This window comes from Lissotriton vulgaris, chromosome 10 (genome assembly GCF_964263255.1).
Source record: "Lissotriton vulgaris chromosome 10, aLisVul1.2, whole genome shotgun sequence".
In the NCBI taxonomy this organism is placed as follows: Eukaryota; Metazoa; Chordata; class Amphibia; order Caudata; family Salamandridae; genus Lissotriton; species Lissotriton vulgaris.
The window spans coordinates 183,222,647-183,239,638 of NC_141698.1; the positions used below are offsets into that span (position 1 = coordinate 183,222,647).

The window sequence follows — 16,992 nt, forward strand, 5'->3', positions numbered from 1 at the left end:
TGAATAAAATAAATAACATCTACAGCATCTTTCAGAACAACTCATTAACCTCCTCTTCCATCTGCCCAATTAACTTCGCTGCAGTAAAATTCAAGCTTCACTGGAGAAATTTGAACCCATTACATATACCCAATTGTCAGACCTCATAGTTCAAATCAAATCTGGCTCCCCGGCTGATATGTGTCCCCCTCATATTACAGCTCCTTAGCTTCTTCACTCGTTCCATCAGTCGCATCTTTATGTAATCTATCATTGTCTTCAGCCACCGTCCCCGGGAATGGAAAGCGGCTTAAATCACACCTATTCTAAAAAAACACTCCTTGATCCCAAGGACCCCATCAATTACCGTCCTATATCTCTTCTCCCTTTAATTGGCAAATTGCTGGAATCTCAAGTAAATAAACAGCTGTCATCTTACCTGGAAGCTCACTCCTTGTTGGATGCCTCTTAGTCGGGCTTTTGTCCTCTACACAGCACAGAAACCACCCTTGTAGCAGTAACAGACTCCCTCACTTTCTCTTTGGACACTGGCAAGCCAGCCACGCTGGTTCTTCTCGACTTGTCGGAGGTATTTGACACTGTGTCACACCCTATTCTTGTTCAGCATCTTCGGGAGATAAGTATAGACGGCACTGACTTACATTGGCTTACTGACTTTTTGAAAGATAGGACTCAAACTATCAATATGGGCCCTTTCCAGTCTAAGACTGATGCACTCCTTGATAATCGGATCCCATCCAAAACTGCTATCCTCGCCCTTCTCCATGCCCTGCCCCTAACCCAACTGCAAACCATGCCCCTATCACCAGCCCACTCAATTGGGTGAGTACCTGCACTTTTCTTTTGTCAATTAAAGCACTGCCTAGCTTCCTGAATTGCAGCATGCACTGGAAGGCTTCAATGGAGAGAGAGAAATAGTGACGATCCAAGAGGGAGAAGTGAGAGAGGAGAGAAAGAAAATAGATGGTTGGAAAGAGAGAAACTGCATGAGGAGACAAAGGGAGCGGGCTGGTTTGAGCTTTTTTGCCAGGGCTGTTTTGGTTAGCCAATCTGCCCTTCCATGAACTGGCATCTTTGACAGGAGTACCTCACAATAGCATTTTGTGTGGGATACGACCTGCAGAATATGCTTTTATGTTCACAGACTTGAGAGGTCTTTGTGCTTTTACCCGCTTTTACAAGTGCAAACACCTTAGAACGACTCCAAACCTACTCCCAAGAACAGATTTGCTCAAAAGGATATTCTGGTCAGTTCAGTTCATAATCTTTATTCGATTCTAGTCTAATTTCCTTGTAAATCAATATCTTTTGGAGTGCAAAATGTCGAGACTTGCAGGCTTTATTTGTGTGCATTTCTGAACTTGATTTGCAGCTTTCCTACGATGTAGCCTTGAAAACCTTGTCTTCCACTCGTTGCTCCACGTTGATTATGTCTGTCCTGGAATTCAGTTTACTCCTCCCTGGCCACACTTTCAGTTTATACTTCCAAATAAACCTTTAGTTTTTTTTTTTCATTTTCCTCGCGGGACGTCGAATTTACGTCATCCAGACGCCAGCATTTAAGATCAGTCTTTTGTCTCTGCCTACTACGTAATTCCTGAAAGGTAGGGAAGTGCCGGAGAATAAAGTACTAACGCAATTACCTTCTAATGTAACTGTCGGAAGGCAATTTCCCACAATGGTTAAGACAAGCCGACTACACAGGAAGCACATCTTGCATTGTGTGCATTCCTAAGCATCAAAGGAAAGCTCGATGCATAAACACCCTCCCAACAGGCTGGAAACAGGCCTGCAGTGTATATCATGATTCATACCCTGTAACTGTTATATGATGCCGTGTCCTGCACTCTACGCTAGATAGACAACTCAGTTTTGGAGACCAAGCAAGTTCGGACCACAGTGTAAATTGGCATATGAACAGAACTATTATTTTGAAAATCTGAGTGTCGTTTTGTGGGTTGGGAGATCGTTTTTCCCCTGTTTGTAATTAGCCATTTCATTTTTTAATATTTTTTTTCTGTACTGGAAATCGCCACCAAAAGAGTGTAACTGAGCGCAGTACTCCTTATTGATAACTGAGCATGAAAACATCCCTACTGCCAACTCACCCGGTGTCATCGTGTGACACAAGATATCGCGTCCCATCACACGGTCTCCCAGTGAGGAGCCGAGATCACACAGTGGCAGTAGGGTGACCAACTGGCATTGGTGCAAATTCAGGACGGTGAGTGTAAAAATTCAGGACAAAGGGTCAAAATTCAGGACACAAATTCAGGACATGAGGTCAAAATTCAGGACAAAACTTCAGGACAATTGGATAAGTTTTACAGACACATCAGAGGTCGCGCAATAGTATATAAGTAAGCCCAGCCATATCTAAACATATTCAACCATTTGCAAACCTATCCATCATGTATCCTTCCATCTATCCTTTCACTCATCCATCCCTTCATCGATCCTTTATCCATCCATCCACCTTTTCACCCTAGCCATCTGTACACTCATCCATCCACTCTTCTACCCATCCATTCACGCATCCATCCAGCCATTTACCCTTTCACTCATCCAGCCATCCTTTCAATTACTCATCCATCCACCCATTCACCCTTTCGGTCATTCATCCTCCTCCCTTTCTCTCTCCATCGTCCCTTTCACTTAGCAATCCTTCCTTCCATCCATCCTTCCACCCATCCATATACTCATCCACTCATTAATCCATCCATTGACCCTATCACTCATCAATTTATCCTTTCACTCCTTCACTCATCTATTCATCCTTTAGTCCATCTACCATCCCTTTCACTCACTCATCCATCCTTACATCCACCCTTTCACTCATCTGTCCATCCATTCACCCTTGCACTTATCAATTCATCAATCCATCCATCATTTCACTCATCCATCCACCCACCCACTCACTCATCCACCTTATTACTCATCCATCCTTCACTCATCCATTCACCCTTTTACCCATCCAGCTTCCCTTCCACCCATACATCCAGCTATTTACCCTTTCTCCCTCCCATCCTTCCACCACTCACTCATCAATCCACCCATCCTCTTTTATTATCCATCTATTCAATATTGTATTCATCCATTCACCCTTTCACTAATTAATCCAGCCATCCATCCATCCCTTCACTTACTCACTCGCTCACCTTTTCATATTAATTTTGAGCTGAGCCTTTTTGAGCTGCAGGAGCCATTCCTGGACTGGGACAGAAGCCACCCAGGGTAGAGACAGGATCCACCTCAGGTGGGGGGGCGAGGAACAAGAGCCATCACTGGGGGGAGCTTGGGCAGGAGGGGGACCAGGATCCACCAGGGTGGGCACAGGGGTGGGCATGCGGTATTCTACTATCATCTTGGTCTCTTCCAGGGTGGGGTAGGGCTCCTCACCCCCTCCTGGACAAGACAATGAGAAGTCAGTCTCTCTTTCCAAAGTGTTACTTTTGCCATCCCCCACTGTGATGTACAGTACTTAAAGGAGATACTCCAAGAGAACTGATTTAACCGATTGTCCTCCATACTTTGTTAATCAGTGTGGGTGCGATTGTGCCATTTCTTTATTTTATTACATTAAAGACTTCATGTTTGAAGAATCGAGGTTTGTTTACAATTTAGTGACAGTAATTAAGCTCTGTGCTGTGATGAGAACCACGTGCTGCCTCGGTGTAATCCAGACCGTTTGTAGGATGTTTGGGGCCCTGGGCAGAAAGGGAATGTCTCACACAAATTGCAGAGACATGACCATTCAGGGCTGTTTGCATCTGAATAGATGCCCCCTGCTCCTGAAGCTGCACCCCCTGCCTCTCAGCCACCTTCAAGCACCGCTTAACAGCTCATCAAGGGATGGAGGTGTGAGGGGTGGGGGCTGCAGCTTCAAGAGCAGGGTTCATCTATTCAGATGCAAACAGCCCTGAATGCGTCAAGTTAAGTCAAGAAGGGAGGTGGGTGGAAGCTGTGCGGCTTTTGGGAGGTGTGACCGGTGCCCGGTTAAAATTACGGACCAATAGCGTCCGTTAAAGAAGTCTTCACGGACAACGGACAGATGGCCGAAATTACGGACTGTCCGTGAAATTTACGGACGGTTGGTCGCCCTAAGTGGCAGGGAAAACGCGTCGAACACCACTGTAAATAGTGGTTTTGCAGCATGTTTTTTGAGGTTTTGAACTGCCGAAATTCATTAAGGGGTGTGATAACACCGCAGGACATCAAACGTGCCTCATAGGTACGTCTCGACATGAGGCCCTGACCCTTTTAAGGCCCCTCCTCCTTCTCACACTGTGAGATTGTTCTTCAAGTTGGCAGGTATGCATGACTGAAGCCATGCAGATTTTTAGGATGTTCACTGACGGCATAGGTTTTACATGCACTTTAATTGTATATAAATGTATTTCATGAGAATATCAAGGTTTTCCGCATTGGACATTGGTATGCATGAAAGCAAGCATTTGGTGGTCTGATAGCATTCCAGGTCAGGGTAACAGTTGGAAAGTTGCTTTTCATAGACATTAGTTGGAGACTAAATGGGTGAGATTGTAGTTGGTGAATTTTGAAGTGCTTGAAATGCAATACTTCATGCAAGGGCATGTCATGTATTGCTCACCGTGCCAAAGTGTGGCTATAAACAGTGATTCTTTATGTTTCAGTGGGATCATAAATGTGGTTTGGCTCACCTAGGCATTGTGCTGTGCACCCATCCCAGAAGAGGTTCATCCGTCTTTCTGCTCCTTCCCGGGTGGATTGAGGGTGTTTACCCATAATCTGCCCCCCAGGGCACCAAAAGGCGACTAGACACCATTAGATGTCCTAACAATAAAAAAAGTTGATCAGGGCAACTCCCCCAAACATCAAGCTGTGCTTCCTCCCCGGGGCAGTCTTTCGGGTCCTTCCCGAGGTAGATTGAGGGTGTTTACCCACAAGCTGCCCCCAGGGGACCAAAAGGCAACTAGACACCAGGGGATGTCCTGACAATAAAAATGGGGATAGTGCAGCTCACCCAGGCATCAAGCTGTGCTCCCACCCCAGAATAGGTGCATCCATCTTTCTGCCCCTCCCTGGGGTGGATTGTGGGTGTTTACACAACATTTTTCTCCAGGTGGACAGAAAGGCCCCTAAAAACCATTGGAAAATTAATCTCATAATTAAAATAAAATGTGGTGGGGGTGGCTCACCCAGGCATCAAGCTGTGCTCCCACCCCAGAATAGGTGCATCCATCTTTCTGCCCTTCCCTGGGGTGGATTGTGGGTGTTTACACAACATTTTTCTCCAGGTGGACAGAAAGGCCCCTAAACCCCATTGGAAAATTAATCTCATAATTAAAATAAAATGTGGTGGGGGTGGCTCACCCAGGCATCAAGCTGTGCTCCCACCCCAGAATAGGTGCATCCATCTTTCTGCCCCTCCCTGGGGTGGATTGTGGGTGTTTACACAACATTTTTCTCCAGGTGGACAGAAAGGCCCCTAAACACCATTGGAAAATTAATCTCATAATTAAAATAAAATGTGGTGGGGGTGGCTCACCTAGGCATTGTGCTGTGCTTCTATCTCATAAAAGATACATAAGGTAACAACCTTCACTCTGCACATGGGAAGATAGCAAAGTTACTTTGGGGTGGGGAGCACTAGCCCATTGCGCGGGGGTCACTCCCCTCCCTCAAAATCTCCTCCCCGATGGTCTAGTGGGCTTTTGTCCCCATCAGGGGTAAATTGGAGGAAAATACCTCCTTTCTGCCCATGACGGGCAGCAGAATGACTGCTGGGGGTTATTTATAGCACTACCCCAATGCGAGGGGGCCACTCCTTCACTCAAAGTCCACTCCCTGGCAATCTAGTGGCATTTCTGCTCCCCTCCCGCTGGAGGGCAGATTGGAGGAAAACATCTCATATCTTCCCCCAATGGGGTGCAGAAAGACTGCTAGGGACCTTTTGGTGGGTGGGGGGCTGGCTCTGATGCCTGGGAGTGCCGCCCCTACCCATTTGTCACAAAAAGACAATCCCCGGTGTCTAGTGGGGTTTTGGCCCCCCGGGGGCACATTGGAGGTCCACAACCTCCAATCAGCATCCGTGGGGGGCAGAAAGACTTTTGGGCCTTAGAGGAAGTGCTGCTCCACCCCTCTAAAAAAAAAAAAGACCCTGGCATTCTAGTAGGTGGATCCTGGCTTGGGGAACGCCCTCCTACGGCAATCCCCAAGCAGGGATCCACTAGGAAAAGGTATCACTGGAAAGGGGAGATACTCTCCATTCCAATGATACCTCTCCCTTATGAATTGGTACTGGGGGGCTGAGATATATTCCAGAACAACGATGCAATGAAAGTGAAGATTTCCTTTTCCTTTTCTCTGTAATGACGTGAGCGCGCCATACCTGCCAATCGCCATTGCAGACACACAAAAAAACAGCTTGTGGGTGCTGGGGGAGCGCTCAAGGCTGAAATGAATAAAAGGAAATCCCTCTGATGCTTGAACCAGAGGGATTTTCTGCCTCTCGTGCCAGGATGTGCTGAAGCCGTCCTCCGCACCAGTTCTTAGGTACTGAGGACGGCTCCTGCACGTTCATAGCGCCCAAGAGGTAAATGGCGCAACAAGTGCAACAATGGAGGGCTTTGGCTGAAAAAAACAAGCAGCGTATACTCAATATCCAGGGATTCTAGGCAAATCACTCAATTTCTCCGCATAAAAAAATGAATGTGAACTTGTGTAATGCGACTGGTACTCATACAAAAGTGCCCAACACTTTCCAGTCAGGTGGAGGGCATCTATTTAAACATAAATAAATAAAAAATAGTACCTCAATTTACAACATGTGCAGTGGACGGAAACTAATTACGTTAAATCAATCTGTACTTCATCCATGCTGCACACAAACACAAGGAAATAACACAGTAAGTGATGCCTTGCAAGTGCTGCCGAATTAGAAGCCAGCAAAGAAGAGCGGTAGGGATTCCAACGAATGCTGAGTAACGGGCAAGCCTAAAGCCCCTTTTTAGAGAGTTTATTATTATATTTTTTTATATATATAATAGGTTGTTGCCAAGTGACAGCACATGCATGCTGCCTGCAGGCTCAACCTAAAAATGGTAAACCCTCTATTTTTTTACTCTCACTCCTCTCCTTACTTACCCTTTGACTTTTCATCGTGGAGTAACCCCATTGCTCTACATCTCCCCAGCACTATCTCTTCTAAAAAAAAAGAGTGCTGGTCTCCTAACCTGCCTCCACCTAGGGCAGTCCTAGCAGCACTAAGGCCCCCTGGGCAAAGCAGTGCACTGGGCCCTGCCCACCCAACCACTCACAGGAATAAAAGTATTTAATGGAAAATTAAGTGTTTAATTCTGGTCTGCATGGAGCCCCTATGCTTGTGGGACCCGCGGGCAACTGCCCAGCGTGCCTATGCGTTAAGATGGCACTGCCTCTACCTGCCATCTATCCCCATGCCGCTCTACTCAGAATTCCCTCAATGCCTTATTTTCAACAGGCTAACCAATTACCTTTGCTTTAAGAACTTCATTGGCCACTCTCCAGTCAGGCTTTCTAAATGACCCTTCCACTGAAATAGGCCTCACTTGCAGTTCCCTTCCGTGTCCTATGTTTTGTTTTCAATGCTCTTGACAACTTGTTTCTTCTCAATATACCGGCCTTCACATGTATTCATAAAACTGTTTTTCATCGGTGCTCCTACCTCCTTCTCTGGCTTCTTTAATCTGTTTGTGTCCACCCACAATTCTGTGGACATTCCTCAAAGCTCTGTGTTTGGTCCATCACTAGTCTCACTCTCACTTGGTTGCTCTTCCCATGACGTGATCATCCATTCCTTTGGCGTCTCTTATCGCGTATACACTGATGACACCCGCATCTTCTTCTACGTCCCCTCTGTAATTCCTGCCATCTATTACCTCGGATCTGTAACTGCCTGACTGAATCTTCTCTGCATGGTACTGCACTGCCATCATCTCTGGATGGCACTGCACTGTCATCATCTCTACACGTCACTGCACTTGCATCATCTTTGCATGGCACTGCACTGTATAGCACTGGCTTCAGGCACTGTTATCATCTCTTCATGGCACTGCAATGCCTTCAGCACCGGATACCACTGCACTGCCATCATCTCTGCATGGCACTGCATTGCCATCCGCACCGGGTGGCAATGCAGTTCCTTGTTGTCCAATCAGTACAAACAGAATTGATCCAATTCTTTGCCTCTACCAACCTCCCCCTCCCAGGTCCTCTCATCCTTCTCTGGACATCCTCTCTAGTTCCCAAAAAGCTCGAAACCTAGGGGTGCTCCTTGGTTTCCCAGTGCCATGAGCTGCGTTATATCCACCACAGCCTGAGCAGCATGGCATTAGCTGCTCAACCTAAAAGCCCAGCCAAAATAGAACATACTCGCCAACACTATAAAAAAAATCTCATTAATGACCTCATTTTGAGTATGCTGGACCACTACACCAGTTTGCGAGGGGGTCTTCCTAAGTATGCCATTTCTACCACTGATAATGTCATGAACTTTGCAGCCAGACTGCTCCCTACCACCCCAAGCCAAAAGAAACCCACATCCCCAGTTCCACCTAAATATTTGCTGGCTTTCTTCAGCCAGCAGAAAAACCCAGACTCATGTCCTTACGCCTACCTGAAAAAACTGGCAATGGTATTACCCACTTACCTACCCTACATTCTCTCCTGTCACACCACAACTTTGGTTCTGTAGCGTAGTAACCTCCTTACAGTAACTGCTTATATGTTTGTAAGTAAAGATAATCAACTGTGTTCCCTGTTGATCCTCCCAATCAGTGCCCCCCAGGGCCGTTACATAAATCTCAAACATTTTTGGCCTTTGGTAACCACTACACCTGACTATTTCCCTGTGTAACAATCACGTTGTTTGGACGATGGAGGGCTGGGGCGGACTGGTGCGCCACGCAGGAGAAGGTTATGTATGAGGCACGTGGATGTCCCAAGAAGTATCTTAGGGTTTGGGGGAAATGGTTGGGGGGTGTGGTTTAGTCATAAAGGGAATGTCCAATTTCATATTCCTATGTCTTTATCAATGTCTGTAAACCGGGTGGTGCTAATTCCTTTTCTTAGTCCTAGATTTTCATGGCGTCGTGCTGTATGGCTGGTGTAGTCTTTCAGTATGTCAAAATCAATAAAAATGTGTTTATCAAAAAAAACAATTGTGTTGTTTACTGCAGTGATTCTGTCTGAAATGCTACAGCTACTAAATTAAAAAGAACGAAATAACTAAAGCTACAGTAGCAAGTGTCTGAATGCAACCAGAGCCTCCAGTCATTTACATTGCTGTCTTTCTTTATTTTTCCCCATAGGTTGCAAGATGGGAGCACAGAACGCAAGTTCTTACCAAGCTCTTTGGGTCTCCATACACAGCTTGCTATTCTTTAGGAGCTGTTATTATCATGATTGGTTGTATAAGAAGTTATTGGTAAGTAATGTTTTCTGTAAGTAAAAATGCCACTGTGTTATGTCCGAACAGTTTATTAAAAAAATAGGCTCATACAAATAATTTACTTTAAGTGAAAATGGGCATCAGTGACGGGTGGGATACGCTGGCAGGTGGAGATGACAGGAGGATAGAGTTTGGGTGTGCTGTGAAAAGCTCCTTGCAGCAGGCATTCACCCTTTATATTTTACCAAATTAATAGTTGTACTCCCGGTACACAATGAGAAACCACTACAAGGTGCAGCACAGTTATTGGCCCTGGGTACCTTGGGTGCTTGGTAAACCCTACAAGTCCGATATATCCCCACAATCAGAAGGATCCACCGGATGTAACGGTATATTGCTTTTAAAAATCTGCCATACTTAAAAGCAGTTACAAGTCAAAACATAGGCATAAATAACAGTTATTTCAACTCAATTTTAACATGTACTTCAACTGTTACTTACTATAGGAAAACCTTAAAGGATCTACACAAATGCCCCCTGGGTGAATTCAGAATGTTGACTACTTTCTGAAAAGTAGTCAAAATTCTGAATAGCTTTCCGGAATCCATTACTGGTTTCAAACCCATTTCTACCACTAACTGGAAGGAGGATCAAAGCACAACATTTCGGTAAAATAGGCTATGTCCCAGTAAAATGCCAAAACTGTGTAAAAGAAAAAGTGGTTTTCTGAGAAAAGTCTGGCTGTTTCTGAAAGCTTGGAAGATTGTGAATCTGTTTCTAGGGAAACAAAAGCAGACGCTTTAATCTTTAGCACATTTTTTCCCATTTTTCTCCCAAAACCAAAATGTGGCTGTATTTTGCCTAATTTCTCGGTCCATTCCAGGGGAATCCACAAAACCTGGGTACATTTTGAATCCTCAAGATGTTGGAAGAAAAGCACACAAATTTACCGCCTGAATATCTTATGTGGGCACAATGTTATGGGTGCCTAAGCATACACTACCCCAAATAGCCAAAAAAGAACGTGGCAACGGGGGAGGTCTTGTAGCAAAAGATAAGGGGAAAAAACAGTTTTTCAGGTCCCAGCAGCCACAATTGGCTGCTGTGCCACTCCTTTCCCACAAAAAAGAGTTATTTTGCCATTTGTTATTTTTTAATGTATCGCTCCATCATTTTAGAACAATAAATGGAGTGATACATTTAAAAATGAAAAAATAATGCATGTGTGATGTTTTCCCATTTTCACATCAATGTATATGTGTGAAGGCCATGCATATTGTATGGACCACTTTTTTGCCTATGTTGCACAGCATCAGAAAAAAATGTGTTTTTTCTTGATTTGTCAATGCTGAATAGGTGTGCATAGGCAGTGGCAAACAATGTGACCTATTGACTTTATTAACCGGTTTGGATGCCAAGGATGTAATGGTAAAGGCAGAACCGGAAGTAACGAGATTTAATCTTTCTTAGTGTGGACTATTTGTCCCGCCTCTGTTTTTGCCTCTCTCCCATTGGCTGGCTTCCTAAACGGAGGCCAGCCATTGGAGGAGAGAGATGTCCCTCCGAATAGGCTCCGTCCTTTTCGGATTTGGAGGTGTGTTCGGTGTTCTTCTTTCCACTTTTAGGCCACGCCCATTCTGAGAACACCGAACACGCCCCCAATCCGAAAAATTTGGAACGTTGTGTCCGCCATTATTTGTTTTGTCTTCCCATGAGGATCGTCTCGCTTTCTCCGTGATGCAAGGACTGGCAGGTAAGCCATATTGTTTTTTTTGCTTACATTCTCTCTTTTTTGCTTTCTGTGTTCCCCTGTGTCCTGTGAGCTGTTTGTCCCGTCCGATGTGTCCTGTTTGTCCCGTCCGATTTTTTTGTATTTGCTTTCTGTGTTTCCCTGTGTCCTGAGAGCTGTTTGTCCCGTCCGATGTGTCCTGTTGCAGACAACCCTCGGCTATTTTTCGACTCGGAGATCGGCGGGGTGTCGGGTGAGGCAATGTTCAGCCACAGAGAGCAGGAGGTAGACAGAGGAGCTTTCAGCGCCCGCCAGTTGCACGCGGTCTATGTCCCGCTGACCCTTTACAAGGAGCACCGCAATCTATCAAATCATGAATCCCAGCTTAACATTAGATATAAGCTGTACTGAATTGTGTGCCCTTTTAGGGAATTTAGTATGGCGTTTCTTGTGAATCCCTTTCTAACCGACCCATTACATATCTTTAGGTTTTGAAAGCAATTCGCTGCCCCATCCGTTCACCCGCGTGGCTGGCTGCATGGTAACCCTAAAGCTAGTAATAGATAATACGCGTTTATACATTTTACGTTGGAAAGCTAGGATAATAAACGCTATGTGGCAAATATTTGTTTTTTGGTAGCGTATATCACGCTATGTACGGCACATTTCCTCCGTGCGGGGGCTTTTGTAGTGCATACTTCCCTGCTCCATCTGTCACGGCCCTGCGGCTTTTTTTTATTCACTCGTGGAATTTTAACGCGTCAGTGGCAGGGGAACCCCGACCTTTCAGCGGTGTGGGGGTGGGGGTGCAAACCTTCAAAAGGGGAGGGTTATTCCGCCCTAGGGCAACGGATATCTCTGAGATATTGGAGACTTGGGGGGGCCCTCTGCACCTTTGCCAGATGGGGGGCATCCTTTCACTTTACGCCACTGATTAGTTAGCGATAGAGTCATACGTGCACGTTTGTGTCAAGAAAGAGAGGACCGATTGTGGGGGGTCCCGCGATGCTTGGAGGGGGTGCTGTGAAGCAGCGGGGATGCCTTCCGTGAACCCCCCTTCCTTGCGCTGAGCTGAGGGAAAGGGGAGGGGTGGCAGCGAGCCCAGTGGATTTAGAACACAAAAGAGATGTAATGCAGCAGACCGGCCTTTTTATTACCTCGTTTAAATCGATTTGCACTTTGCTGAAAAGTGATTTCTGATAATACTAAGCACAGTATTCCAGTACATGCTTAACGTATTGTATTGTCGCTACAGAGAGCCAAGTACTTCTACAATACCTGGTAAGAAAAAATACAACATTGGGCATTTTATGTAGCGCCCACCACTAAGTTCATTGGCTCTTGGTGCTAAAATAGGCAGAGGGGACAAGCAGGCATCGACTTGGGCTCTGTGACACTGACATTTTAAGGTTGGCTGTGCAGCGTTTATCACATGTACTGCACTGGGGCATTTCTATTAGTATCAGCATGCCTGCATATGACGTGGTATTTCATTTGATGTTACTTATAGCTTGCTGTTAATAAATAATAAAAACAAGTATCTAATGTGTTATAAGTGGCTTGTGACATAAGCCGGACGGGTGGACCCAGTAGGTTCCCTTGCCTGCTAGAGATATGTATAAACTAGGTGTGCATATTTGATTCCACAAGGGGGGGGGGGGTGACTCCCCCACTCTAAAGTCAGTCTTCTGGATGCCACTGAGGTGGGCAATAACACAGGCCACACAGACAAAAACGGGCTATCTAAGAAAAAAAACGGAGTATTTACCAAGGAACTAGAACTGAATGCTGCTATATTTCGCAGAAGAGTGTATGGTGCCAAGAATTAAGCACTGGCCATAGGTGTAAAGAGGACAATGGGCGAACATAATGTAACTCGGGGTGAGAGCAAGGTGAGTAACGAGTGATTTGAGTTGTGTGGCACCAGTTCTGAATCTGTGTCCTTGGCTATTATTGGTTGGCCTGTCGGCCTCGCTGGTCGAGCATGTCATGGTGTGCTGCGTGCAGCAACCCTGGAACTCTGGGATGTGTAGTTCAGCAAGGCTCCTAGACTTTTTCCATGGGCTCATGCGGTGCATGCAGTTTTTGAGGATTTACACCTTGCGGGGCCAAGTCTTTCCAAAGAAGCCTTTGACATGGGCACTTAAGGTGACCCAGTGCATGCTCACAGGGCAGGTTCGATGCCGCCTGTCATTTGAGTAGCTCACTACACCAGGGTTTCTCAAACTTTTACTTTCCGTGACCCGCTTGCTTTAGCAATTCATGTTCCACAGAATTATGAACCTATGTAACTGCACTTCTGTTTTCAAAATGATAAACTTGGGCGAGACTTGTAAAATTGAGATGGCGCCACCAGAAGACCTCATCACAGCCTTTTGTAGACACCCGCAGTCCACTCATTGGTTGTAATGATATCTCATTGCCAAAAGCACCTATTAAATTCACAGACCATCATTAACAAACAAGGTCTATCCTCCCTTTTAGCCTCTCAACAAAAACTGCTGTCGGCCAATAAGACCAACATAACTTAGATGCACATTTGATAGTTGTTCCTTGCAGGCAGTAGCTTCAAAAATCACTCGTCTAGTTCAGCCAAAATAAAGGCGATGGGGCATTTCCTGTACCAGGGCCCATAGCACCCTTGAGAAAGGGTACAGTGAACTCTGGGATATTAAGAAGAAGGCAGATCATAAAATGGTTAGCGGGCTCTGGGAGTGCTGAGAATGAGATCTGACAAGGTCGTGATTACTGGGGTCAAGGAGAAGGGACTGGGGGTGAGCAAAGAAAACCGATGCACGTGACGAGGGACCCGAATCACAAGGTGAATAGGTGAGTAAGAATGGGCCAGGAGGCTATGAGGGAAGGTGTGAGTGATCAGGGGCTGAGGTACAGCGAGAAGGGATTGGCCAATTTGGACTGGGTTAACATACCTGCCAGCTCACACGGTGCCACCGTGTGATATCAGCTCCCATCACAGGGTCTCCAGACGAGGCAATATCACATGATGGCAGGAAAAACAAGATGATAGCCACTGTAAATAGTGGTCAAGTCAAGTCGTGTGTGTGTGTGTGTGGCTCTGTGTGTGTGGCTCTGTCTTTGTGTCTGGCTCTGTCTGTGTGTGTGACTAATGTGTGTGAATGTGTGCCTCTGTGTAGGTATGTAACTGTGTAAATAGCATTTTTTGTAGCTTTCTCTATGTGTAAGTGCCAATGTCTGTGTGAGGGGGGCTCTGTGTAAGTGCCTCTGTGTGTGTAGGTGACTGTGAACAGCTCTATCTAGGTGGCTCTGTATGTGTATGTGTGTGTGGCTATGTATGTGTAAATTCAATAGGTCATACATATGCTAACGATTAAGCTATTAGCATTGTGAATGACAATGCCATTTATTTAACGATTAAGCTATTGCAAATTAAAAAGACAATGCTATTTATTTATGATTTAGAAAAAAACTTAAAAAATAATAAACAATACCAATAGCTCTACCTTTAATAATGCCGAGACCATTGCATTGTAAATGCTTGTTATTTGTTTTGCCTCTGGAGGTGGGGAAGAGCTTCTCCAACCTCCGAAAGCATTTATTTCCAATGTAATGAGGATTGTGTGGAAGCGTGCTGACGTCATTACATTGAAAGTGAAACTGAAATGAGCCAATCAAAACCCGAGCACCAAAACACACGGGAGAGGTATTGTTGGAAAGGGAGGGCCGTGTTTGGTCCCGAACTCAGTGGCCATATAGGAAAACCTACCAAACCCAGACAGTACTGAAAACTAGGCATCTGGGGGAGTCCAGGGAGGTGTGGCTTGTCTTGCTTCCCTAAGGTTTTCTTACCCAGAATCCCCTGCAAACCTCAAATTTTGCTGACAAAATCTAATTTTCACCATATTTCTGTGTGGAAAAGTTGTGGGATCACCGGGTCGACCTACATTTCTGACCACCCAGCATTCTCCCAGGTCTCCCGATAAAAATGATAACTCACTTGAGTGAGTTAACCAAGTGATCAAGCCACACAAGTCACCACATCCTGGATTCCCCTGGGTGTCTAGTTTAAAAAAATGTACAGGTTTGCTAGGTTTCCCTAAATGACGACTGAGCTAGTGCCCAAAATCCACAGCTAGGCACATTGCAAAAATAGGGCTCGTTTTCTGTGAAAAAATGGGATGCGCCCATGTTGCGTTTTGGTCTGTTTCCTATGGTGGGCCTACCCACACAAGTACAGTACCATTTTTATCAGGAGATTTGTGGGGAATTCTGGATGGGTGGAAGTTTGTGGTTCCCCGCAGAAAATTCCAAAACATTCCATCACAGAAATGTGAGGAAAATGTTGACAAAGTTTGAGCTTTTCAAGGGATTCTGGGTAACAGAACCTGGTGAGAGCCCCACAAGTTACCCCACCCTGGATTCCCCGGGTGTCTATTTTTCAAAAACGTACAGGCTTGCTAGGTTTCTCTAGGTGGCTCAAAATCCCCAGCTAGGCACATTGCAAAAAAAAGTGATGTGTCCATGTTGCGTTTTGACCCATTTCCTGTTGGGGCATTAGGCCTACCCACACAAGTGAGGTACCATTTTTATTGGGCAACCTAGGGGAACACAGAATAGTAGTACAAGTGTTATTACCATTTGTCTTTCTCTGCATTTCTGCCTACCAAATGTAAGACAGTGTGTAAAAAAGAAGACATTGTGAAAATGCTCCCTAATTCACATGCTAGCATGGGTACTCACAAATTCGGGGATGTGGAAAGAACCACTGCTTCCAAACTCCATATCTTGTTCCCATTTCGGAAATACATATGTGTCCTTGATACCTATTTTTCACTCTTTACATTTTACCAAATTAATTGCTGTACTACCGGTACACAAAGAAAAAACATTGCAAGGTGCAGCTCAGTTATTGACTCTGGGTACCTCAGGTTCTTGATGAACCTACAAGCCCAATATATTCCCGCAACCAGAAGGTTCTCGCAGACATAACGGTATATTACTTTAAAAAATCTAGCATAGTTAGAAGAAGTTACAGGTGAAAATGTAGGCACAAATGGCAGTTTTTTTCAACTCAATTTCAATATTTTTTTATTTAAACTGTTAATATCTATAGGAAAACCTTGAAAATCTACACAAATGACCCCTTGCTGGGTTCAGAACTCTGTCTTCTTTAGGTTTCCGGGATCCATTATTGGTTTCCCCCCATTTCGACCCCTACGCTTTGGCTTACCCCCCCAATTATATTAAATCGGTGCGTTTATTATATGAAGCCCCGACAGCCAGGGTCAGGTCCGGAAAACATATCTCGCGAGAATATCGTGTCTATGAAGGCACGCGACAGGGCTGCCCCTTGTCCCCAATACTATTTGTATTAGCGCTGGAGCCACTAGCAATGAGGTTGCGAGCAAAGGCTTCCCAGTGCGGTGTCCCGATTATTACTTCCACACATTTGGAATCGGCATACGCAGACAATTTAATTATTCATGTGATGGACCTCCTGGGAGGAATAGACGCAATGCCGGGAATTTTTGCTGACTTCGAGAGAATTTCTGGGTTATCAATTAATGAATCGAAATCAAACGCTTTCTTCTTTCATGATCAGCCTCATCCGGACACTGTTCTTTTTGGGAGATTAACCTTACAAACGGCTGCAAACACTTTCAAATACTTGGCATTAATATATATCGCTCCCACGTGGACATGGTGGAGGGTAATCTTAGCAAAGCTATTGGAGGGATACGATCTCAGGTGGCTTTTTGGACTATGCTGCCTCTCTCAGTCATGGTCAGAGTAGCAATATCTAAGATGGTGGTGCTTCCATGCCTATTATATTATTTTGCGACCCTGCCGTTGGCGGTGCCCCAGTCTATTTTTA

General features: G+C 45.3%; 1 protein-coding gene across 1 annotated transcript in view; it reads left to right on the forward strand.

The window, feature by feature from the left end:
• PEMT (phosphatidylethanolamine N-methyltransferase) overlaps positions 1-16,992 on the forward strand; it is a 1,361,155-nt gene that overhangs the window by 446,236 nt on the left and 897,927 nt on the right. The window contains exon 3 of the mRNA XM_086940850.1: positions 9,330-9,445. Coding sequence (XP_086796976.1) covers positions 9,330-9,445 — 116 coding nt within the window. The remainder of the gene's footprint in view (positions 1-9,329; positions 9,446-16,992) is intronic.